The 25,305-nt window shown below is 45.0% G+C and overlaps 1 protein-coding gene across 1 annotated transcript in view; it reads left to right on the forward strand.

The window, feature by feature from the left end:
• The first annotated feature begins 830 nt into the window (after positions 1-830).
• Positions 831-25,305, forward strand: part of LOC128275691 (homeobox protein caupolican) — a 48,015-nt gene continuing 23,540 nt past the window's right edge. The window contains exon 1 of the mRNA XM_053014282.1: positions 831-935. Within this exon, the coding sequence (XP_052870242.1) occupies positions 831-935 (105 nt within the window). The remainder of the gene's footprint in view (positions 936-25,305) is intronic.

A 25,305-nucleotide genomic window follows, 5' to 3' on the forward strand; every position in this document is an offset into this window, starting at 1 on the left:
TGGAGCGCGGTGTGTTGTGTTGTGCTGTCGGCTTCGTCGACGACGAAGACGTGTGACGTGTCCCGGCCGTGTGTGTACTGCTGTGTGTGCCTGTGACGTTCACGCAACCATTGCACGCCGATTATTAGAGGAACTGTCACCCAGTGAAACTACGCCGCGCATGAATTGAAGTAACCACGGCGCGATCTTGATGGCCCAAATATCGCGGTAACGGAGAAAAATTGGCACGGCTTAGCCAGTAGTTCTCGGAACTCTCGGAATCTCTGCTTTCAGCTCGGGAAAGACCTAGCCCTAATTGTTGTCGGTCCATTGCAATATTGTGAAACCTAAATTTAACGGTTTAGCCGGTCGCCGTGGCAACGGAAAGTACTACGATCTTGTTTCGCTGGCAACCTGTCAGCAATCGGTGTGCGGGGTAATTGATTGAAAACACATCGAAAGGCGTGGAAAAAATATCCGAAAATCAGTGGTGGTTTGTGTATACCAACAATAGTAGCCGTGCGCCGTGTTTCGAATGACGTGAAGTGATGACGGATTTCGTCCTAAAGTTCGACAAAGTGCACGTGACGCACACCGGATCGGTACTTTGGTGAGACTTGCACATCTGGCCGAGAAAACAAAAATGTTCGCCACCATCGGTAGGGGAGTTAGTGCCGAGGCTAAGAAGTGGTCGTACGACGAGAAGCGGAAATAGAGAGAGAGCAAAGCATGGAAATTGCAGTGCTGTGTCAGTGTTGAAATCCAGCCAATCAGCAGCAGCGGTTGTGATCGCCTTCGAGAACACGGAATTGTGAAATACGAAAATCTTGTAAAACAATCCAAACAAGTGAATGATTGAGACAGTGATAAGCGAACGAGTTTCTAGCAGCATTGCAGAAGCAGGCGAAGAGAAAATCATGTCACATTTCCCCTTTCGAGGCTCGCCTTCCGCTCAGGTAAGTGGTTTCATAAACCAACCCTTGATTGGAACAAGTACGGAATGCACAAAGTACAAAACCACTCACTCGCCAGACTATTGCCCCGTGATCGAACTCGGTACCGGAATATGTGTTGTCGACTTCACGTGAGAGGGAACTATCGACGGGGTTTGGCTCTGTGGAACAATCGAACATTATACGCTAGAAAGCTTCTTGTACGGTTGAGTTTGGGTCATTGAGATGCGCTCAATGTGAAGTTCTGGTGGAAGTTCTGTCTTCGCTGGGAAAGTATGTTTTCTTCTGCGCAAAATAAAAAACGCCACTGAAAAGTATTGATTTCTTTGAACCCCTTTGAACACCAGGAAAACATGTTTCGCCCGGCTCACGAGCAGCTCGTGTGCTTTTCTGCGCTGTCGAAACACCGTTTTTACATGTGTGCGTGCGTGCGTGCTTATGTGATGCCAGGAGATTTTTCCATATTATGTGCGTATGTGTTTTAGAAATCATTCAAGAACACTTTACAGCCCCCCCGCCGTGTTGGAGCATTGGAGAACCAAAAAATCGATCGATACACTCAAGGGTGCTGTTCTTGCGACGGAAAAAGGGACGAGTTGAATTCTGCCCGGAAAGGTTACACATTTCGTGTGCAGTTGATGAAATTGCAAAATGCCAAGAAAATTGGCAGAGCAGTGAATTTAATCACGACCATTGAACTAGCGCACATCATCTGACGAATGAGGGCCTTTTCGTCGGATCAATATGACGGAAAGTTTTTCGGCATACCAGCGCGCCAGTGATGAAAACAGGCCGTCAGCATTTCACTAAAACGTGACCAGAATTTTAACAACCAGATTCTGAATGCGCTTCCCGTCCTTCCGTAGTTCAGCTCTTGCGTTTCCGGCGAACCTTCACGTTAAGTTTTGAATAAAATGTGTAATCGAAGGAAATCTTTGAATGATTACAAAGATTCACATTCTTTAATTCAATTTGATTGCAGCTGGGTGGCCCTGAAGCATGTGTATGAATAATTTTGCGAACATACTTTTAAACATTCTTTTTATTCATATTTTGTGCAAATCATTGTTTATACTTTCACATAAATGGACTTTAATAGTCGTGTGACCATAAGTTATTATAGTCTGCTTTTCATCCGTACAGTACATCTTAGAAAAAAAGATTTCTATACAAAGTTCTTATTTCATTTCTTCATACTGTGTTCATAATTCCAAAGGTAGAAACACTTGAAAGAATCAGCGCATTAGATGTTTTGTTGATTATTTACCATCCCGTTTTGCTAATTAATCGTTCTTCCAAAAATGAAACGTGTAATCAAAGTCTAAAGTTTAATTAAAAGCCTCATGAAAGTTTTGATTAAAATGTGTAAGTCAACGAAATAAAAAGCAGTTCCAAAACAACGGGCGTATTTTGAAGCCTCTCAAGGGAGCAAAGTTTTGCGTCAAAACATCACCCACAAGGAATATTAATCAAATGAGGCCCAAGTAAGCCAGTTCTTTTCGCAAAGATCTGTGGACTTAAGATCACAGTTCAACACGGCAGAAAAAGTACGGCCGCAATGTTGCTGGGAGGTTGTTGATGGCCCCAGCAGACCGTGTCTAAGGGTCGTCTAACTTTTCACATTTTACAAGTGGTACACTTGTTTTCGTAGTTTTCATAAGATTCATTTGAGAAGTGGATGGTCTCAGCGGAACATGAAGCAAAATAAATAGCGCCTGGCAAAGGCGACATCGTTTGCAGAATTAGAAGGACCGTTTCGAAAACACCTTCCCGCCCAATTACATGTCACGCCGCTGCTGTGTGTCGTCGGGCTGGGAGGCCAATTCGACGCTGGTGGTTCCCTAACTGGTGGTAGGTAGATTTATATCATCCTACGACGCTCCGTAGCACTCCTTAGCGCAGCGCGCGTGGGGGAAAGAGCTATGTTCTACATTTTGCATAATTATCAACATTATTAGTTTGAAGAACGAACGAGCCGCTGGGGCAGCCTGGGGAAGGCTTAAGGGTTGTGTCTTCGGGTGCCGAGATACCATTCGTTGAAACGCTGAAACAACAACACACTTCTCACCACGCCATTTGTAATGCGCTTCGCCGTGGAAGAGTTTCTGGTTGCAAGCGTGCGAATCGGACGGACATGGCGAAAATTACCCAAGAAAATCGCGCCGTAACATGATCTTAGTTTGGGGTTGCCAAGACGCAACACCCGTGCGTCGCAAGTAGTGACTAAGAGAGCAACAATATACCAATGCCACTCGCTAAAGCAATAGGTAACAAGAACACTCTAGCTTCGTCGATGGTCGGTCGTCGGTCGGTGATGGAACTTACAGCAACTTCCTGCTCATAGAGTGGACAGCAGCGACGTGTGATTGCAAGTAATTGCTTTCTGCAATATTTCGGAGTATCGATCAACCGTTCCGATTCCACGGAATCTGAGCCATTCATTAGAACAGAATGAATGGGAACGAACCGGGGAACACAACCGTTTTTTATGTGCAAACTACTCCGCTAGGTCGCTAAAAGTGCTGTCAATGGAAATGTATGACCATTTAATTTCCCATCAATGAGCCAGAAATTGTTGAGTTCGATACCAATGCACGTTGTGCGGCGTGTGGTTTTTTGTAACCAATTGAGCTGAGTAGTACGAGGTAACGAAAAGGTGTTATAATGTCATTTTTCTGTGAATGAAAAATTTACCTTTCAACATACGACTCGCAGTCCCTATTGGGTACGATCAAGCTGTAAGTACACACACTGGTTGTGACCCCAAATCACGTTGTAATCTTCCATACGGTAGAACTTTATTTTTATTTTACGAGCGAGTGGTAAAAGGGATCATTTGTAACCGATCCGCTTAATTACAATGAATCGTACGGCCATGACCAGTAGTAGTAGGTGGGTGACTGTTTTATGGCGCTGCTTGTGGTCAATGGACATTCCGCAGTTCCGCAAAGGAAACGAACATAACGTTAAACACTATAGACCATCGCTCAGCTCTGGCGTTGACAAGACGGGGCATGTGCAAGAAGCACACAATGCTGAGTTTCACACAATGATTACAATCGACATATTGATGAGGCCAGTCTGGCGCAAGTTAAAGAGCGCAGCGTAAAGTAATTGATTTCGACTGGAACAATTCGAAGCAGCCCGTAATAAAACTCAACCCATCGCTTCGCTCGTCACTTTAATGTTTGTTTTAGATGAGCCCCGCACAGCCGCCATCCCCTCCACGTATCGAGTTCCCCGACCTAAAAACAGATCTGCTCCAACCCGCAAGCCCAACGCTGCTGCCATCTTCAGATCCCTTTCAAAAGGTTTTCGTTTAACTTAACTTGACGTATATTATGATAACTAAATTTATGATCCACCAAGCAACGATCCGATGTGGTGGCATTCGATGAGCATACTTGTAGGAAGCAGTCCCATTCCTCAGCTAAGACGGAGACGGCAACCGCCGGAGCAACTTGATCATTTTGAAACCCACCCACAATTTGTCTAGCTTGCGCTTGCGGATGCTTTCATCATCCACTTTTCACGCCTCATTCTACGGCCACCGGGGGCGGGTGATGTGGCGGTACCAACTACTGATCGCTGGCGTAGGGCACCCAAAACCGGGGGACACGCTGGGAGGAAATGCTGGGTGAGCCGTTTAAGCTGAGGCTTTCAGGCGTACACACTGCGACTAATACATTATCGCTGATGAGTTTCTAAATGATCTAGAAAATGAAGCTATGGCATCGTGAAACCGTAACTGGAGATCCGAAGCGTCGTTTTTCACTCTCCAAAGTGAAGCCTTCTTTTGGCCACTTTGAGCGAGAGTGGGCAAAAGCAAACAAAAACGAGGCCCACAAAAACCGAACATTTCGAATTGGGCTTCAATGTTGTGTATCGTCTGTGTTGCAGTGATGTGAATTTAATTTTTGGACTCACTTTCTCAACCATCGGAATGCGTATTCTTCGGCCTTCAATTCACAGGCCATATTGTTTTCTGGTATTCCCCATCGCACACGTACCTCGCGACCAGAAGCGTCGCGTATTGAGCGATAGACACATTTGGATCACAATGGTTAAGAGGCATTTGAAATATTTTGACCGCCGAGATGACGACCTGCTCCGTCGAGGAAATGAAAGTAAATACATGCAACGAAACAATGGATTTAAAGAACCCTTCGGGATTCAAGTTGGGCAACGGACACTACTCTTCGCCGCGCCGCGCTCTTCAGTTGGTACAGCTTTATTAACGCGCCTGGAGTTGAGTTTAATTACCCGCGCAAAGCTAAAGATTTCTATTGACATCGAGTGCACTGTGTAGCGGCCTACCAGAGTGGCCATTAGCCTCGTAATGGGGAGCTGTGTGGTACGTATCGAAATTTTATGTTAATGGGTACACTCGAGTCGGTAACATCATCATCATCATTACAGTCTCGATCGACTCGATCATGTAAAAGGCGTTGAAAATTTGCGCTGCGACGCACTTGTTACCGTCGACAGTGCCATTTGATGGAGTGCTCGGGTGCGTATCCAGTTGTGTTGCGAATGGAATGGATTGCAAAAAGTATCATTTCTATGGGACTGCTATTCACTTTGGTTTGACGATTGAGCAATTTCCTCATCACCCACTGTTGTTTGTGAAGAAGAGAAGACCTGAGCACAGTGGATCATGAGACAACATTGAGTTGTTTTCCTTTCTCCCTGATTCATGACGCCTTTCGTGAGTACTTTTCAAAAATCAATGGCATTATGTACACCGTAACAAAGCCGGATGCTGAGTCGTTCGATTGAACTGTTAAAGCTTTAGTGCTTAGCCTTCTTGCCGTTAGGAATCTTTCCAAAAACCAGCTCTGCTTAAATGTAATTTGAACGAATTTAATCAACGGTTTGAAGGTTTTGATTTTCTTTCCCCCCGGGCGTACCTAAACAATCACTCCATTGAGCCTGTAAACATGTTTAGCAAAAAAAAAAGTTACAATTAATTAAACCGGATATGTTCCACTTCGTAATAGGTATAGTGAGCGACGGGGTTCGACGCGGAATAGTACTTTACCATTACATGGGCCGCTCGGAAAATGAAACCGTCAGCAGCGCACTATAAGATGGGTGAAAAAATGGGAAAACTCGAAAAGGGTAACAAAAAAATCGACAACCAAAAACTGCAAACAATGTTTTATGTGCCACAACTAACGTTTGGCAAGTGCAATAAAAAACGGCCGATGGTGCCGCGCCATTGAATGAAACGATATTTGCAGGATGTGCAATAAAATTAAATACTACTATCGGAGGCAAAAAAGGAGCAGAAGCACACATCCGATCTGGCGAGCTTTACAGACACAAAAAGACGACACCGCCAACACGCTAGGAAATGTGGGTATGGGGCCGGGGCCACGCCAATAAAAGATGGTAAAACAAAGGAAAATAACACAAGGTATTTACGGCGGGAAAAGCGTTGCGGAACGAAGAACAAGCGACGACAAAAACACACCCGGCCTGGCCGGCCACGAATAATCCATAACGGCGCAGAAACGATCGCGGCTGGAGTGAAATAAAATTGATTACTCATAAATTACGATAAATTGCCAAATAATTTCCGGTGTATGTATTTCAATTGTACACGGCGGCGTAGTATGAATGGGAAAACAAACGGCCAGTCAATGAAGGTGACTGGGGAATCGCTCCCAAACCCCGATTTGAGGCTCTGGCGATACTTGGCGGCGGCGATACGGCAAAAAAAAAAATGCAGTCATACAAGTCGCTGAAACGGACAGAGAAAAACCGAAACAAGTAGCGCCACCCAGGGGGGGAGGGGGGGCGAGGAAACCCGACCGATATTGAAGCAATAAAAAGAGAATCGGCACCGCATCGGCGCGACGGAATGAGAGAAACGAAGCCGGGAAGGATAACTCGCAAGAAGAGCACGCACTGCGCCACTTTGCAGAGTAAAATTTTGCATGCGCTTTACATGTTCTCATGTAGTATGCGCTCCTCATGTACACCAAAAATCCCGGAATGTGAAGGAGTCACAATTCTACCTCACGGGGGTATCGGAAACCCACGAAAGTCGTTAAAGGAATGAAACGATTCTGGTAGGACGAATAGATGAAGCAAGAGACATTGTTATTAACTACTGAAAACATCATTCCATCATTCCACGTTAATCCTTGATACTCGATTTTGTAGATCGTTCGCGTATGGGACATTTTTCAGCTTGCCTGCTGGCGGAAAATATACATTAAATACACTGGCTGGTTCACTGCGAAGTGATGGGTAGCAAAAAGTCAATGTCAGTTGCGGACAAAAAATGGAAGTAAGCGTACACCTCAGCAGAAAATCAAGTCCCCAACCCTTTCGCGACTTCCTGAGCCGCTTCACCACTTCCTTCCTGGTAGTTTTTCGTCGCCACCAAGGAGACCCATTTTGAGTTTGTCTTACTTTTTGCGTGCATTCCCACCCAAGTCGAGTACGCAAGTCGCAATTGCCAATAATTACGAGGCTGCCAGTGACTGCAAGTTTGGTGACCACGTTCGGTCTCTAGACCAAACAATCATTGCATTTTGAGAATGTAGGTAGGTAGGCTTTTTACCCCCCATTGTTTAGACAAAACATGGCCTGAAAATGCCGCATGGCGATCAAATTGGGACAATGATTCAAATGAGTTGTTTGACATTTATTCAAAGCAGCCTTTATTATGTTTTGAAGTGTTGATATTTTAGCAATTGGTTTAGTTGTGCAAGGGTTATTAAAGGTATAGTTCTTCATTGGGGTGAACCGCTGACGCCAAGTTGTTTTCACTAATTTCGATCAGGACCAAATAATTCGGCCAAACTGTGAGCGGCATTGCACAGATAGTGCTCGGGTGCAACATTAAAATTACAATACGATGATGTAGAATTACGATGTAATACTATACGATACGCGATATAAACACTATTATTAGGGTACATACATGTAGAAATCTTGTAATATTTCTTATTTTTTATTTTTGTGATCGGGAGATATAAGTAGTTTCGTGCTTCTGAATGCGTTGAGTGTTACACATGAACTAACTCGAGTAATCTCCGATTGTGCGGAGAAAACCTTGTCAATGAATACTTGACGATTTTTTTAAAACACTGCTCGACGATGCTACTCGACTGCTCGAATTCGTATACGCGTACTTTTTCGAAAAGATATTGCTACATACATTTTGCGCATGCGTTATCTTTAATAATCAGTCGCTGAAAAGCTAATAATCAGTCGCTGTCATTTTAAAAATATGCGACTTCTTACTACCTCAACACAATGAAAAAATGTTTTGTCTTAAGGGTTTTAATAATTATAAAATTTAGCAAGTGGAATATGTTTGTTGCATTGTACACGCATACTCCTTCCGACAGGAAATGCAATTCTGGTAATGGTTATGGAAATTGAACAGTAACATGTGACTACGTTCGGGAGATTGTTGCTTTGAGTTTCTTCAACCCATCCTTTTTAACCGAACACAATGTGGCAGGCTGAGAATTGGCTCGCACATATGTGCACAGAAACTGGAATCGAGGGTATGGTTGAGAATTTATTCCAAGACACGTCCACGAAAAGATTTATTTAACCCGCTGCGGTATCGCACATTAGCGTTCATTAGAATGAGCTTTACACATTTTTTACACAGTACGGATCGGTGTGATTTTGCACCATTACTGCCGCCTTGTCCGCCTGTCCGAGAGAGGGGCACAGTTCCTGGGAACTGCGTGTGTCCACTGCATCCACTGTGTCACCGTGTGTAGTTTTCGATGAACCCAAAAGCCATGCCGGCGACTGCGTGAAGAGTAGCGCATAAATTTCTAAAAATCCGGTCTCGAGGCCCGGGCCGAGGCCAAGGTAGAAATGTATCAAATATCGTTGATCACCTTTTCGGGGGGGTATGTTTGGAATTTTCTTCTCTCGGGAAGCGACGGTCGCCGCCGCCTGCTGAAAGGCGATCCAGATTCTTCAAATTGATTGCTTAAGGGGTTCATAATTCTTCACGCGTCGCACACCGACGACCGCCTGTCGGCACCGACTAGGAGCCGTCCGGGGACCGCCCCGGGGGCCGCTGCAAAGGCCGCACCGCGACTCACGGCCTTAAAACAAAAGGATTTTTTTTCGTTAGTTTTTGACATTTCGTGGCACTTCGGGAAGACGAAACGACGAGGAAACGTCTGCAAAAGGCGCGATGCGTGGTGCGGGAACGAGAACCAAATTCCACCAGCACCAGCAGGAGCAGCAGCTACACGACATGGGACGCAACATCGACGAGAAAACAGATGGTTGATTTCAATTTACACCTTTGTCATCGGGTCGAAATGCAAAAGGACCCGAAGAAAACCGAAACGTGGTAATTTGGTCACCTATTTGGCAGCTGAAGAAAGGCTCGTCGCCGCTCCGTGTGGTGTGTGTGGCGGTGCGCCGCGCCGTTGCCACGATCGATGGGCTGTTGTTTTTTGGGCGATCTCTTTGCTCTCCTTGAATGTTTTTTTTCTTTTCCCCCACGATTCTATCTTGACAGCCCCGCGGCCAACCGCTCCCAGGTTGAGGTTTCCTTTGTGCGTGTATCTAGTCCCTCGCCTCGCCATGACACACTCCAGTCCGGTGCGAGAGATAACCTTAGATTGATGAGTTTTTCCGCTTGACGTTTGTTTGTTTGACTCCAAGCAGGCCGCGGCGCGGCACGGTGGCGAGAAAAGGGGGCGAGCACACCCCACAGAGGAACATCTTTTTGCGCCGGCTGATCCTGAGTAGTGTAGTTGTCGCCGTTGCCGCGCTGTGTTGATCGTAGCCATCGGTTACTTTTGTCAAGGGCAATTAGCACCGAAATTTATCGCTCTCTGTTTCGCCGCCGCCTTCGTCCCGTTCCCTGTTCGTTCGCGAAGGAGAACGAGAAAATTAGATCGCTGAAGCAAAAACATAACGCGAAGACCCCGGTGATGGTAGCCGATTCCGAATAAAAACCGACCGGCTTTCGGAACAAAATGTGCTATGCTTTGTTAGCCTCCAGACTCAAATCAGGCCAATTGTAGGTTTAACTGCAATATTACATGGGCGTTAGCACACCGAACGGAAGCCGAATGGTAAGCTAGGATGTGGTAGCAGACAGCCTCCTCACAGCCACATAAAATGTTGATATTTATTTTCCGCTTGGCCGGTGCCTCGTCGGCTTGCATTCGTAATTGGATTTTTGTACACAATTTACATCGGTCTTTTGCAAAAAGCTCAGCAACGCTCCATCTACTGATAGGCGTCTTGGAATTGTGTTACGAGCATAGGAAACGGTTCTGCTTCTCACATTGCTGACGTGTGAGTTTTGCCATTTCTTGAATGAAGAATTTATAATGCACTTAGTCAACGGGGGCCGCCGCCGAGGACAAGCAAAACGTACGCCAGTTATGTACAAATTGTTTGTAGTGCTCAAGAAGACACACACATAGGGACAGATAGAATGCTACGTGGTACGTGGTACGTGATCGTGATCATGCACAAGGCATGGCAGCAGCTTAATTAACACTTTTATTGTATATAATTAATATTACAACGCCGCAGTGCCAAAGAATGTAAAGTAATAAATTCCAAGAAGTAATGGCGTGGCGTGATTGTCCGATATGCTTCGCATTTGGCAGCGCATTTGGTCGGTTTTCAGTGGCCAACCGAACGGCTGTCCGTCGTGTCGTCAAGGTTAAATCCATCGAAGACGTCTGACACACACCGTCGTTGCCTTCGACTGACCGGAGCTTTGTGGAAGTTCGACGGGTAGCCAAAGGTCGTTTCGGAGATCCGACTGGCTTTCCGCCCTTTGCGTTAAGCCACGCATTCTTCGCCTTTGGACAGCACCACGGACACGGAACAACCGGACGGCCGCCGGACGGAATGGTGGCCAAAAAGGTTTCCGTCAAACGGGGAATACCTTTTCTGTCCGACCGGGAGCAACCGGTCAGAATAGCAATCGCCGGCGACTCGGCGTGGTTGGTTGGTGAATGGAATTGTAATATGCTGCTCGTAAAATGCTGAAGTCGCAAGTACCGTTTTTAGGAGTTACTACCAGCCCGATTGGAAGTGTGGTATATAAGGGCGCCTTAATGATGACTTTATACTCCCTCGAAGCACGGGAATGACGCGTCCGTGGCACTAATCAAATAAAGCCAAGGCGCGCCCGAGCATAGCTTAAACTCAACGAGGGGCACACCTTCCGTTTTTTGCGAGACGAACTTGCACTTGTCGTTCTACTTTTCGCGAGCGCCTATTACATGTGTTACTCACTGAGCCCGTCATGCGAGCAGCTGGAGGCCCGGTCTCGACCAAGAAGCCAACTCGCAGAGCCTTTTGGCGCTTCCGTTACGCGTTCCGTGTGCAAAGTAATGTCCGGTGGGTCCCGGTACCCGCCCGGTAATGGACCCGGTTCACGCAAACGCACTCTCCTCGCTTCTACCTCGATGATTCGGTAGCTACACGCAGGCCCAGTTTTTTTTTTCGGTGCCGGAGCAGCATATCAGAAACCAGGTAGGGACAAGAGTTCGCGTCCACACGCGTTATTAGTGCGATAAGCCGAAACAAGACCGGTGGTTGGCCGGTTCGCTTGTTCTCCTGGGTTGAATGATGGTGTTTTATGTGCTACATTGTGGTGATCAATCATTTCACGGTTACACACGCCAACCGCCGGCAGCAGCATCATCATCAGGGCCGCGCCGATGTCAAAGCGGCGGTCCGTCAGCAATCACTTTCTGCTGTCGCCCGGCGTATCGTGTTCTTGAAGAAAGTTTTCTCCACGAAACCGAAGGCGTCGAGAGGGGCCCGGTGTGGCGGCGGTGCGTTTGGTTCGATTGGGCCGTGGCCAGGTCGTCGGCTGACACATTGTTATCGTGGGCCGCCCCTTTTATTTTATTTAGCTTCCCCCGTTTCCAAGCCAAGCCCGACGACGACGCTAATGCCGCCGCATGTTTTTTGCGAGGTTCACGTGAACGTGTCAAAAGCATATCTTAATGCAATACGTTATGCTGATGATGCCCACACCGCGGTGCAGTTGCTCCCGGGGAGAGCGCCGTTCGTCGTTCCTTTCTACCTTTTTCTTGCCTTCCGAGGAGTCCGATACGCTGCTGCTGCGGCTTGGCTGCGGTTCCCCCGGGGTCCCCAGGGGTGGTTGCTGCAGAAAGTCAGTTTCCCACACACAGATCACTCTTTCCGCCTCAGCGCCCGCCGCCGTCTCCTTTGCCGCTGCGAGGAGAGGCCGCCTTGATGGATGGCGTGTGCTGCGCGCGGAGGTCCGTGAAGAGAGATACGGCAGAGAAGTATCATCCGCTGTATCTCACATATTTGCACCATTTTAACCAATCCAGATACACGGGTCTCTGGTCGGTCCACACACACAGCTATTGAGGTGTGGCGAAGCCGAACCAACATCGTTCGCAATGAAATATGTCTCATTTGCACTCGCAACGACGCGCAACTCGGTTGAAAAAAGGCTGGGAGGCGTAGGGAGTGTGCCGCAAGTAGTTCTCCCCTTGCCCCCCTCGCCCTGTCACGCCTTTGCGATTCTTTGCCCGTTCGTGGCGTGGCTTGTACTAATTTCATAATTGTGTCGGGGAGGAGGATGAAAAATGCCAAGAAATTTGCTGCCATTTTACTTCCAACGTGTTAATTGACTTTCAAGTGAACTATTTCAAATTCATGCTGTTACCAGCTGCCGCCACGCATAACATTCGGCCTCCCCCTTCGGCCGCCGCCAACGGAGGGGCTGCTTAGCTCGGAGCTCATTGACAATTCAGTGGCACTGCAGCAGCTTAAAAGGTTTCCAGAATTAGCTTATCTTATCGCGCTTCTATGCCGCGCAAACTCAGCGCCTCAAACGCCACCGGGGCGGGGTAGCGGGAAGCAGGGGTTGGTTGCGCGGCGCGGCACCCACATACACACACCCTAATGTACGTTTCAGTGGCCATTTCTTGGCCTCTACGGCAGAGGCGCGCGCGCATTAGGCGCGATTAGATGAGCGTAAAATTCGAGCGCTTGTTATGGTATTACCTCACGATCATCAGCAACATCATCGTTCACCGGGCACCCATCAGTGATCAAAGTCGGTCAGCAAGCGGTGCCGGAATGTGATTGTATTCACATGCTTACCATAAAACTAGTGAATTTTGTTACTCAGTCTAGGTGCCGTAATGAAGCTTTTACCCATCACTGACTGCTCCTTGGGTGGTGCCCTTGTGACCTTAGGGCTATGGGGCTACCCATGGCTTGTCTTGATTCGCTTCTCCGTCTTATAATTCTTACATTGCTTGTCTACCCATCACTTTCATGCTCTCCACCGTCGCTTAGACCATATAGAACTGTGCGTGTTGACACGCCACGGTTTCCACCGAAGCTTACGGAGCTGCTCGCAATGAACGTAACTTAATTGCAAGTGCACGGAACCGGTTATACGAACGTTTATGCTGCCAATGGTTTCATTTGTAAAACATTTTGTATATTCGACTGACCTTTCGCATCGGATTGCTGTATCTCACGCATTCGATAGAACCGTGTAAGGCGTACGGAGAAACGCAGAAAACCGCAACCGAACACTAGTAAGAGCCTGATCACCCTCAGGCCGCATCTTTTGGGTTTGTAGCGACCTCGTCATAATACGATTTCGAGCAGTCGAGCAGTGTTTGTAAAAACCGTTTCATTTCATTTCATCAAGTTTTCATTGACAAGGTTTTCTCCGCACAATCGGAGAATACTCGAGTTAGTTCATCTATAACACTCAACTTATTCAGAAGCATAATACAAGTCTTCCCGATCACAAAAATAAAAAATAGGACGAGAAAGCAAATACTACTCGCTGGAGGTTAACGGGAAAACGGTCAACGTGTCAGTAGACCGTCTAAAGCCGTGCTATCAAGCCGAGAACGAAAATGATCAGAACACCAACGCACTTCCAATGAGAGCATCTACGTCGCAAACCATACCGCCACGAGAAATTACGACGCCGCTAAGTGATTCGTCTAGATCAAACAATGATGATGTATCGCCGAAGATCACCAGGTCTGGACGTCACGTGAGGTTCCCCAAACGATTCCTCTAGCCTGGCGATTCGGCTAGAAGGGGCGTAATGTAGCGACCTCGTCATGATACGAATTCGAGCAGTCGAGTAGTGTTTTAAAAAAATCATCAAGTTTTCATTGAAAAAAGGTTTTCTCCGCACAATTGGAGATTACTCCAGTTAGTTCATCTTTAACACTCAACTCATTCAGAAGCATAATACAAGTCTTCCCGATCACAAAAATAAAAAATAAGAAATTATACAAGATTTCTACAGGTTGCTGTCAAATTTATTACGCAATTACGCCTTGGGACAGCTTAGCTTCTTTGCTCACAGTTTTGTGGCCTTTCGATGTGCCATTGACGGGGTGTGTTTCGGGCACCGAGTGAGCGATTTGCATTCTAGTGAGTCGTTCGTAACATTTTGACCTATGTGTGTTAGCTTTGCAAAAGCCAATGCGGTGATTTCCGACGACGACGACACTTGCGTGGTAAGAACACGGCCGAGCTTGTTCCTTCCTGTGTCGGCAATTTTCGACCACTGTGTCGTCTGGTCGTGTTATTCGAGACGACGACCAAACGACGCGAACTACAAAAAACACACTAATGTTGTGTTCCTTTTTTTTTTGGGGTAGGAACAGAACGCCAGTCAACGTTCGGTCATTTTCGGTTTTAATGTTTGGCGGGGCTTTTGTCCTTGGTCGTTGTCATTTTTATTATGTCTACCCCGCACGCCGGATGCATTCGTTGCACCTTTTTTGCAATTCCGATTCCGACCGCACACATTTCATTTATTCAGGCACGCCGCCGGCTGCACGGAACGAAACCCTTCGATCGAGGGTGATCGTGTCAAAGCGGAGTTCACGTAGGCTCCCACACGCAGGGACCGGTCCCGCAGGAGGCACTGCAAATAATCCACCTAGGTGTCCGCGAAGGAACCCGAACGGAACCGTAATCGATTTACGGACGGACCCAGCGGACCCAGGGAACACTGCTGTTCTGCACACCGGAAGTATTAATATTTATAGAAAGACACGATTCGAAGTTATAGGGATCGAGCGATTCATACGTGGCGACTTGACGGTGGCGGTGCATTAGGTCTCGCGTTGGCCCGAAAAATGAGCATTTAGTGACCCAGGGCGTTAAGGGAACACTACCGTAACCACCGGATCATAAATAAAAAGTTTTGTTGTGACAGTTTCCAGGGAAATGAATTATAATCACATTAGAGCCTATCACAAAACTAGAGCCGTGTTTTCACTTCCCTCCCGAACCGTTAGCATGAATGGGGAAAAAAAAAGGTTAAGGCACCAAGACCAAGTGCTGGCCGGCCAACAGGCTGATTTGTTGTCCTAGGAAAGATGGTTCCAGGGAACAATTGGAAGGTAAAACCAACAGAATGCGAAAAACCACAAAACTATCTATCCTTTTGACAGGCCAAATCGGTCGTCCGGCGTTCTAGGATCCGGTGGAAGTGTCAGCAGTGTGCAATAAGTGCACAAGACAGCGGACACTCGTGGCATAACGTGGACGAGAACGAAACGAATACGTGAGAATGTCGGATAAATAGGATGGAAAAAGGAACCACTGTAAGTTAGTTCAGGATTATAACCCATAGGAAATAACACACATCATTGCCTAAGTAAACACAGTCACACCAAAATGCCGTCTGCCCGAGGGGTTGAGTGCGACCGAATGAAAGGTTCAAATCGACACACGGTGCCAAATGAGGTCGCTTGTCGGCCGCGGCTATATTTTGTTTCCAAAGAGGAAGGATGTTTATCCTATTTGCGATCTGGCTTGGTGCTGGCGGAAGCGTAGGAAATCGGTTTCTTAATAAATATTGATGAATAACACCCCCGGGGGATGATGATGCACACCACCGCCCCTTGGCGGCCCATGGAACATGGCATTTCCCAATATTCTGCGCGTTTAACGGTCGGTCGAACAGCTTTACCGGGAGAGTTTTAATAAATGACTGCCAGCGTATAGTGTTTCCAATCCCATTGACCTACGGTGTCGATCCTTGGCTAAAGTCGTCATCAAACACAGCTTACCAAAGCCGCACAGTCTGCGACACAGAAAAAAGGACTAGCGTTCTAGCGGACGAGACAAACGATGCTTGTGGTGCCGGCCACTCGAGCGATGTGTAGGAGTTGTCCATAAAAAAAAAACAAAGCCAAAAGTAATACGAAACAGGCCAGCGTGAAAACTAATGTCACACTTCATCGAAATCGACGTAGGAAAAGGTCGGTTTGACCTTCACTAATGTGAAGCTATCGCTCCCTATATTTTTGTTCCAAGTATTACAACACCAGAATAAGATACTGAAAGTTTGCCTTCGACAGCTAGCTTAAATCCTTGCGGAATACCGTTACACGGAACGACCATTTATTATGCTTTGGCAAAGGCATTATGTATGCCACATAGAGAGAGAAGCACCATATATAATGATTACACTGATGATGCAAAAAGTATGCTACATTTTCCGTTACACTCGATGCAACATGTCGCGAAAGATAAGTACAGTGATGAACAAACAAAGGGCCAAGGAAACGGTAAAGTATACGTATCTGGCCGTAAGCTTTTCTCATATTTGCAACATTAAAAGAATATCAAGTTTAATGGAGTCAAACTTACCATTTGTTCCTTTGCCTCGCAAACGCTCTGCAGCTATTTCGCAACAGCGTCAAGAGATAAGCACCGAGCACTTGAGAGGTTCGAAACTGAACTGAAAACTAAATCAATCCTGGAAAATCACAGACTCTTGGGTTGGAGCTATTAAACGTCTCCGGAATAAAAAAACGGTTTATTGCATTCGGACTGTAGTTACCCCCGCCATCGTATAGCCATCGGAAACACCATTTCCGTACGTCCATGCCAGGAGTGTGCGAGTTTCTATTGGTCATCCCATCCCATCCATATTTCATCTAACGGGTAAGCCTCGCGCCAAGGAACACAATATTTCATCCGTACACTATCATCGCAGGGGCGGTATCAAAATCATATTTGACCTCTCTTGGCTTATCCCTGGAGAGAGGCTGGCCAGGCTGTTGTCACTGGCGTCATCATCATCATCAACATTATTATTATGATTATCGTCGTCACCGTTGGTTTCCTTTACGAACCAGGTTGGCTGGCTGTGCACCCCTCAAAGAATTTTCTTCGCACTTCGCATAACTGCTATCTTGAATCGGATCGGCGTCGATGGCGATTCCAGATGTTGACTTGTGAGTGCCACAAGATTCGGTCCGGCAGGGCAAAGGAAACTGAGCATCAAGATACTGAACGTGGCGTGCCGTAGCATATGTGTGTTTGGTGTATCGATTCCGTTTATTGTCTATTTATGGAGAATCTGTTTCCCGTCGTTCCGGTTTAATGTGTTTATTAGCACCATCTTGGCGCTTAATATGATTAGGAGGCTACTTCACGAGCTACATTTGTGAATCGGAAATCTGCGCTGCGATCTATTGTTTGCCAAACCCCAGGTAAAGAACGGACCCCGAGTGACATTCCGTACATCCGTCCGCCTCTTTTGAGATGATTTTCTTGCTCTGTTCTCCATTTGGAAGCGAGAGGTGACGGGCCGTAAAAATGACTCCCAAGGGAGATACGGGAAGAAACGAACTCGGCATCATCTCATTCCCCGGTGGTCTTCGGCCCTCGCTTGTTTCCATTAATCTTTTTCTGTTGTTAGTGTCAAATGACAAAATAAAGAAATCCTCGCATCCCTGCACACACAGCTACACATTGTTGAAGTGAGCTCATTCTTTGCTGTGTTCGTTCTGTTCGTGCACGTAGAACGGACAGACACAAAACTTAAGCACAGAAGACATGCACTTGCAATAGTTTGTTACATTTTTTCTATAATTTGCTGTAAGTTTGATGGTTCTTGAAAACAAATTATCCTATTACATATTTTAAATTTGTTATCTTTGTTACAATTACTGAAAAGTTTGCTAAACATTTCTAGAGTGACATTCATCTGTCTTTCCACCCATTTTTTATTGGCCACAGCTTCAAAGTAAAAGAAACAGATACGATCAATATGTTCGAGAGCCATATTATGTGGCCGCACAAGCAAGCAAACGACAGTTGAAAAATTATAATTTGACATTTTTTATGAAGACATTTGTGGTTGTTTCCTTATGCCCGCTGGTATCAACATGCTTGATGACAATGTGACGCTAGACGCGCGTCTGATCGAAAACCCCGATCGACCATCGTAAAGGCTTACTTTGATTGCTAACCACACCCTGAGCCCCTGAGCTGAGCATCCATTTTAGAATGGCTTTGGTGATGATCACGGTCATGATCATCTCGTCGGTTCCGTCATCAACATCCTACGAGCTATAACGTTCCACGTTTATCGACCGGAGGCGAATGTTAACCCGATGAAGGTATTAATTTTATCGATCGTTTCATTTCAACCGCAGCTTTTCTAGATGTATTCTTGATGTTATTACTGCTTTTCTGAAGGAAAAAAGTAAGTCTACTACCCTCTCAGAGCAGTAAAACTGTGGTAGCCTGTTTCACCGCTAATTTATGAACTTGTAATGCATAAATCAAGTTTTGAAATGCATAATTTGGCCTCTGTAGCAAAGATCGAAACCATATGGCATCCGAGTCATACGGTTCTCTTGCAAAACTAATTCGCAAAACAATATAATTGGTAAAATAAATAATTATAATTATTTGAAATAGCGTGTGGCTAAGTTATTAATGTTATTACAGAATGTGTGGCCACCGGTGGGTTCCTTTTTGAAGGTTTGGATGCGTTACGCATGGTTTCGTGTATAAGACGGTTGAACAAGTGTATGACGACAATTATCCCCGGTCGTTCTCGAGTTTGTCATGCTTTAATTGTTTGATGTTATTGTGCGAATTGTAGTCATGTCATGTTGTGTGCTCATGGAGTCAGGTTCGTCTGACTGCTACTATAATCGCAAAGGTATTGTTTTACAATTGCAAACTAATCCGCACAATCCAACTAGCATGGACATGGTAAAGTGTAATGAATACGCTTCTACGGAAAACATTATGCGGTAAGAGAGTGAAAAGGAGTAAAGCGAGAGAATGACAGAGAGGAAGTGAGATAAAAGTTTTGGACCTACCAAGTTGCTTACTGGTCATCGCACAGCTCGTGTTTCTCGTCTCTCACTTACCCTTTGCAAATGGATGTAATGAGAAGTTTGCACGAATGGCTGGCGACTGGAAGGTTGGCGTTATGGTTTCCTTGCAACGTTCGGTATCGGACCACAGAAGTTATATGTGTGTTGTATTAAACTAGACATCGAAGAACGTCTGAAAACGCGTTTATGTAGTACTCAAAGTACTTAAAAAATGCGAAATCCTGTAGATCAGTATTATTGATTTACAACAGCCTTTAATACCTTCAGTAATTAGTAAGTAAATAAAGGAACAAATTTAAAAGATGTGGTGTTAGGTTTTTGGACACAACACATATTACTTATGTCGAACAAAGTAAATATCTAATATTGTGACGGAAAATGACCACATATAAAACAGTTGGAATGACATTCGTAGCGTCCCTGAATTTATTTTCTGTTAATGGTTTCAAAACCCGCGCATCTTCGCGACGGCATTACATGGAAATTCAAAGCATGAAACTAAAATCTAGCCTCAGCACAAAATGGCTGCCGTAAAAAGTATCTTTCCAGCTGACATGACGGCCAAATGTATTCATTGAATGCAGCTGCCTTGAAGCTGTTAGGCGCGGGGTGAATGGTTGTAAACAAAGGTATTTTACGTTTTATTAATGTGGCTTGGAGTTAAAAAATGGCTAACCATCTACACACGGGCGCATAATATTTAGTTAAGGGTCCCTACGGTTTGGCCAGAACCCTTGGTTCACTCACCTAGGGGTCTCGTTCTAGGAATGGTGGTCGAAAGAGAAGGAATATACGCGAAGTGACGGGTTGAGCAGGAAGCACTATTTTCACGAAATTAAACCAATACGAAAGACTGGCGCTTGGATCGAGGGTAAACTGCCCTCAACGCTACACGCATCAGTTGTCGCACACCAAATATAGCTTAAAATACAGAAATCATAGATACATAGATGGATTTTTATACGTTGCTGCATTATACAGCGGGTCTTGTACAGTACACCAGTATTTAGTATTCTGTCAATCAATATCTTATTTTACCAGATGCGAAAATATAGTCGGATGGGGGAAATTCACTCTCAAATAACTAAAATGGTTCCACTCTACCAAATCAAGTTTACTGGTTTCTGGGACGGCAAATCCTGCATTTGAATACGAAGTGTAATTTTGTAATGGGCGAAACGCGGAACAAAACACAAGCCGAAGCAGCGAGTTAAAAGACAGCAGCGTTATGCAACGGATGACAAATACACCATTTTCAAGCAACGATCTGATAAGGTGTTGAACATGAAAATACCATTAAGTGAATAGTTTCTCACCAGTAACCTTCTTGACGTCTGAAATGTATGGCTTCTTTCGGCGGAAGGTTTTGTGTATTTCTAGTTTTCAAGCAGCTTCATGTTTTAGACCACTATAATGCGGCATTCACTGAGTATCAGAAACTTACTTAAAAAGTTCATCAAAGTAAATTGTTGTATATTTAGTGAAAAAGGGGTGCAATGCAATGAAATACACGTGATTGCGCAAACTGAAGAATCGATAAGCATGAAGAAACCTTTAAACGGCATCAAATAAGTCACGTCCATGTCCAGGCAAACCTAGACCACAGATGTATGGTGTGTGAGAGTCAACAGTAAAACAATGTGCCTACATGCATACATGTCATGCCTAACGGCGTGTGAAACGAACACTTGCAAATCGAACTACAAACATAACCGAGCTGCATCTCGTTACGGCAAATAGCATTATAATTAAATAAAAGCTCGCACGTAAAAAAAGTATTACATACATATAATATATCTCTCTCGAGAATTGTCCTAGAAACAAATAAGAATTGTTCAAACTGAATGCCTTACTATCGAATTGAATAAAATAACCGAAATTGTTTGTCTTCGCCACAACTATCGGTCGGTTGTGATGTGTAGCTAAAGTTAAACTATTAAAACTATGGGTTTATTTTACTTTCATTTCAATCCACAATTCTACTATTTGGCGTATGATTTTCTGTCCATTTTCTTCTTTTCTCAGTGTATTTGTTCCTACAAAAGTCCATGACAGTGCTTGACAGCAAGCAAGTTGGCCATTTCTAGCGTGAATACCGGACTGTGTTTTGCCTAGGAAAACTCATTGTTTTCTATTTGGTTTTCGTTAGTATTATTTTAGTTTTTTCGCTTCCGTGCTTCCCTCTACGAATAAACTGTTGGTTGATTTTGAAAGACAAAGAAAAATTAATTTAGTGTTCAATAAGCTGTCGGTTCAGCGTGTTCTGCGCGATAATTGGTTTGTTTGGTATGGCACGAAATTCGTAGCGTGTGTTTCGAGGTTTGCGGGTTTGCTCGATTCCGTTCCTTTTTGTGTTGTTCCTTCCAATACTTCCGCCCGCCACACCGGTATTTTCACGCTAAGCAGATTGGTGCTGTAGCAGTTCCAGTCCGGTAAGCAGGGTGTTCAATTTCACAGTTAGGACATTTTGGACAGGCTTTGCCTTGTACCTTGGGCCTGCTTTTGGGCAGTGTAAATAAGCAGTGTTGATCACAGGTTTACTCATGCCAGCTTTGAGACCGGTTCCGGCCGATTTGTTTCGTTCAAAAATTGACTTTCAATCAAAAGGCCCAAAGGCCGAAGTTTCTCAACTATATTCCACACTTCAAGCTGTTGAAAAATAACAGCAGTACTCAGCAGACACCTTGTCGATCCATGGATTGTATGGTACGGATGAATGTAATAGGAAACAGAATGAAAGGTTGCCTTCTAAGGGATGTCGGATAAGTCTCAAACATTCCAATTAACAAAACTGTAAATAGATTTAGGTTGTATGCTGACAAACCAGAGCCAAGTGAGCATGAAAGCATCGAACATGGCATATGGCGAAGAACGGTGAACGAATCATATTCGGAGATGACAAGCGTTTGACAACCGTCTGAAGTGCTTTTCATATTTTCCGGTGATTTTGCAATGGGCATCTGTCCCAAATTCTAACAGGATCTGGTTGGTTCTGGAAAGGTGACAAATCGAACACACACACTGTCAACGCCTGGATGCTTGAAGTTGCCGGTTTCTAGTTCTTTGAGTAATACCACGTGTGCAGCTTTGAGTTGTATAAGTAAAGTAACTTCAAAAGTAATACTATCAAGAGTAATACTTAATAATATCATTTATTTTAATGCTATCAGTCCATAACACAAGCCTATCTTTTTACAATCATTTGATCGTGGCCGAATTGCTGGACACAGTACTGAAGTTTAATTATTTGACCATCTAAAGTAATTTATCGAACGAGAATCATAAGCTATCCACAATAGGGAAGCCATCGTTGACTATCGGCCATCTTGTTGCCGGCATTATATTCATTTTTCATCAATTCAATGCTGGTTCGTGGTTTGTAGTGGAGGAGTGATAGCTAGACCCAGACTCTGATGATGCCGGCACGACGTCACATTAGTTCAACATCACTTAACAAAGCGAATATGAGCCGTTGAGCGTTTTACTGAGCTACTTGCGGGATTGGTCAAACGAAAGCAAATTAATAAATTGCTGATGAGAACCTCCTATTAAAGGCTGACAACTAAAAGAGATAGACGTATTGATCATTATATTTAATGGCTGCCCTTTACGTTGAGCTCCGTGGCACTATGGTTGATATTTTCTTTAGATTCCGTGCTCTCTTTTTTATTATACTCTCGCTGTGTTTTTATCTTGCTTGCTCTCTTTGGCTATAGATTTCATACAGCTGTTCCACACATTCTTTCACATAGACCCCATACAGCGAGGGCAACAAGCTTTGCATGCTGGCAATTTCACTCGTCCTCCGCGCATCCGAAGTGAACACATGTATCCGAAATTGTGTTCAACGGTTGTCTTCCTCAGCATCGTGATCGGGGAGTCAATAATAAGATCAGTTTGTTTTAATTGAAATTGTTGCTTTCTTCAGCATCAGTTTTTGATAGCGTTGCAATTGTACCAAAGCGAGCCTGTTGGATGACGATTTTTGACCTCGTTTAGGGTCTAGAATATTAAACCTCTGCAAAGGCTTTTCATTTTCGTCGTTTGCCCTAACTCAGTCCCAACAGTCGCGAGAGGCCACAAAGAACTTAAGCGTTAAAATATGGGCAATTAGCCATAAATTTCCGCCTCGTAGTTCATGCATTAACTTTGCAACCGGCCTGTTTCCCCGAGTCTTGCTCACTCCGATTTTCACGGGATTATATGATTCTCTGTTATCTTTCTGTTTTGTAACTTCAAATAACAAACATGGCCAAATAAAGGAGCTAGCTGTCTGTTGAAGCCGCCACACACATAGACAACCCTTCTGTGTAAGCTCTAGCCAGAAAGAAAGGGTATACAGCGCTCCTTTTCGTACTGTTGACTAACACTACGAAACTCAACGAGGAGGATTTACTGGGCCGCCGGAGGCCAACGACAACGCCACATAACAAAACTAGTAGTAAACATCAATGTAAAGGCTAATCCGATTATAATATTATTTCACGGTTCCGACAAAATTTAAAAAACACACACGAGCATGGCTGAACATTAAGCAGGGTGCTGGTGCAACAAAGAAAAAACTGGCAGACAATACCGCCGATGTCAGTTGAAATGGTTGTGAATATTAGTGGGCCAGGGCGACTGGCAGTAACATTACCATTAGCAACAAGGGAAGGCTTAAAATACCGATTGCCTTTTTAAGTCCTGCCCTCCTGTGTTACCTTCCAATGTGTTACCGTCAGCCAGGAACGGTAGCTTCAGACTGTGCGCCACACGTTAAGTTAACATGCACTTCACTTCTCACGATTCGCAGAGAAACCTCCAAAAATAGGACATTGCCAAAGGAATAAAAGAGCGTACCGCGGTTGTTGCATGTTTGCATTTGGATGCAATTAATACTGAATCTAGTCTTTCGGATGTGACACGTTCGCTACACGTTTGCTAACTGAAGTCTTACGCCACAGTTATACGTTATAGGCGAAACCTCACGGGAAGGCTCGATAGCAACGCACAAGTTTGTGGACTGTGCCGACTGCCAATAAAAGTCCCCTGGTGTTACCTGGATATAAATGGATAATTTATTTTGGCTAAACATTTTTTGCTTTATTGCATGTAACGCGCAGACATGCGTAACAACAACCGGCGGCTGGCGTGTAGCGATGGCATTAGGAAAAGGCGTGAAAATCCGTCTCAACCTATTTGTAGAAAATCGAAGAAAGCAGATCGGGGATCGTAAACGGGCTCGCCGGTGGCGGCGGCACCCGTAGTTCCCGAAACGAAACTTTAAGCTTCAGCCGGGCGAAAATATCACGCAATCGTACGCGAACCAAGGTGTGTGCGTGTGGCTCGTGTTTTAATGTGAAAAAGTTTATTTGTCGCACGCTGTGAGCGATGACGACGTTCAAGAGGGGCAATGGCGTTTCAGTGCGTTGCACACAATAAAAAGACTACACGGACGAATGTTGGTCCTGGTCCGAAAATCAATCCGACAACAGTGACTGGAAATCACTGAAAATGTTGTGCAAATAAAAATATTTACCCAGATGGTAAGTTCGTGTCCCTCGCTCATCATGCCATCATTCACGTATTCACGTCGTCGTCCGTCGTCCGTCGATGTTTCTGCTTTTTTATACAAATTTACCTTCGTTGCGCCCGCGAAGGATGGCATAATGGCGTTACGCGATTGGACGGATCGTAAAAATCACACATATTCGATTATGGAATGGTGTGCACCGTTTACGGTCGCTAGGACACTTGAGTTCTGCGCTGTGCGGCTCCGTGTTTTCCGGATAGTGAATAACGTCCGTCGGTGCATTAAAGAAGAAACCCAGGAGCATGCTATGTGGCGCCATCTGGAGAATAATATACGGGAACGAGCATGATGTCCGCTTGATGTAGGCACTTGTTTGATCAATACTACTATTTAAAAACACTTTAGCTGTCCCTGCGCGCGGCGAAGCAAAACCGAACGGCAGAGAATAAACCAATTTCACGAACAATGCTGCTGAGTCCTGTTAGCGTGGAATTATTTTTGCTACAAATTCACTTAACGTATCTTCAAATTGCACTATTAGTGTTGATTTATCTGATCGGTTTTAAACTTCTCTTTTTCTTTTCATCACAATATCGAAAACCAACATCATCACGAAACCACAAGCTGGTATTATTGGTGACAATAAGGGAGACTAAACATTAATAATTTAATATGTATGTAGCGACCTCGTCATAATACGAATTCGAGC

This window comes from Anopheles cruzii, chromosome 2, assembly GCF_943734635.1.
Source record: "Anopheles cruzii chromosome 2, idAnoCruzAS_RS32_06, whole genome shotgun sequence".
NCBI lineage: Eukaryota > Metazoa > Arthropoda > Insecta > Diptera > Culicidae > Anopheles > Anopheles cruzii.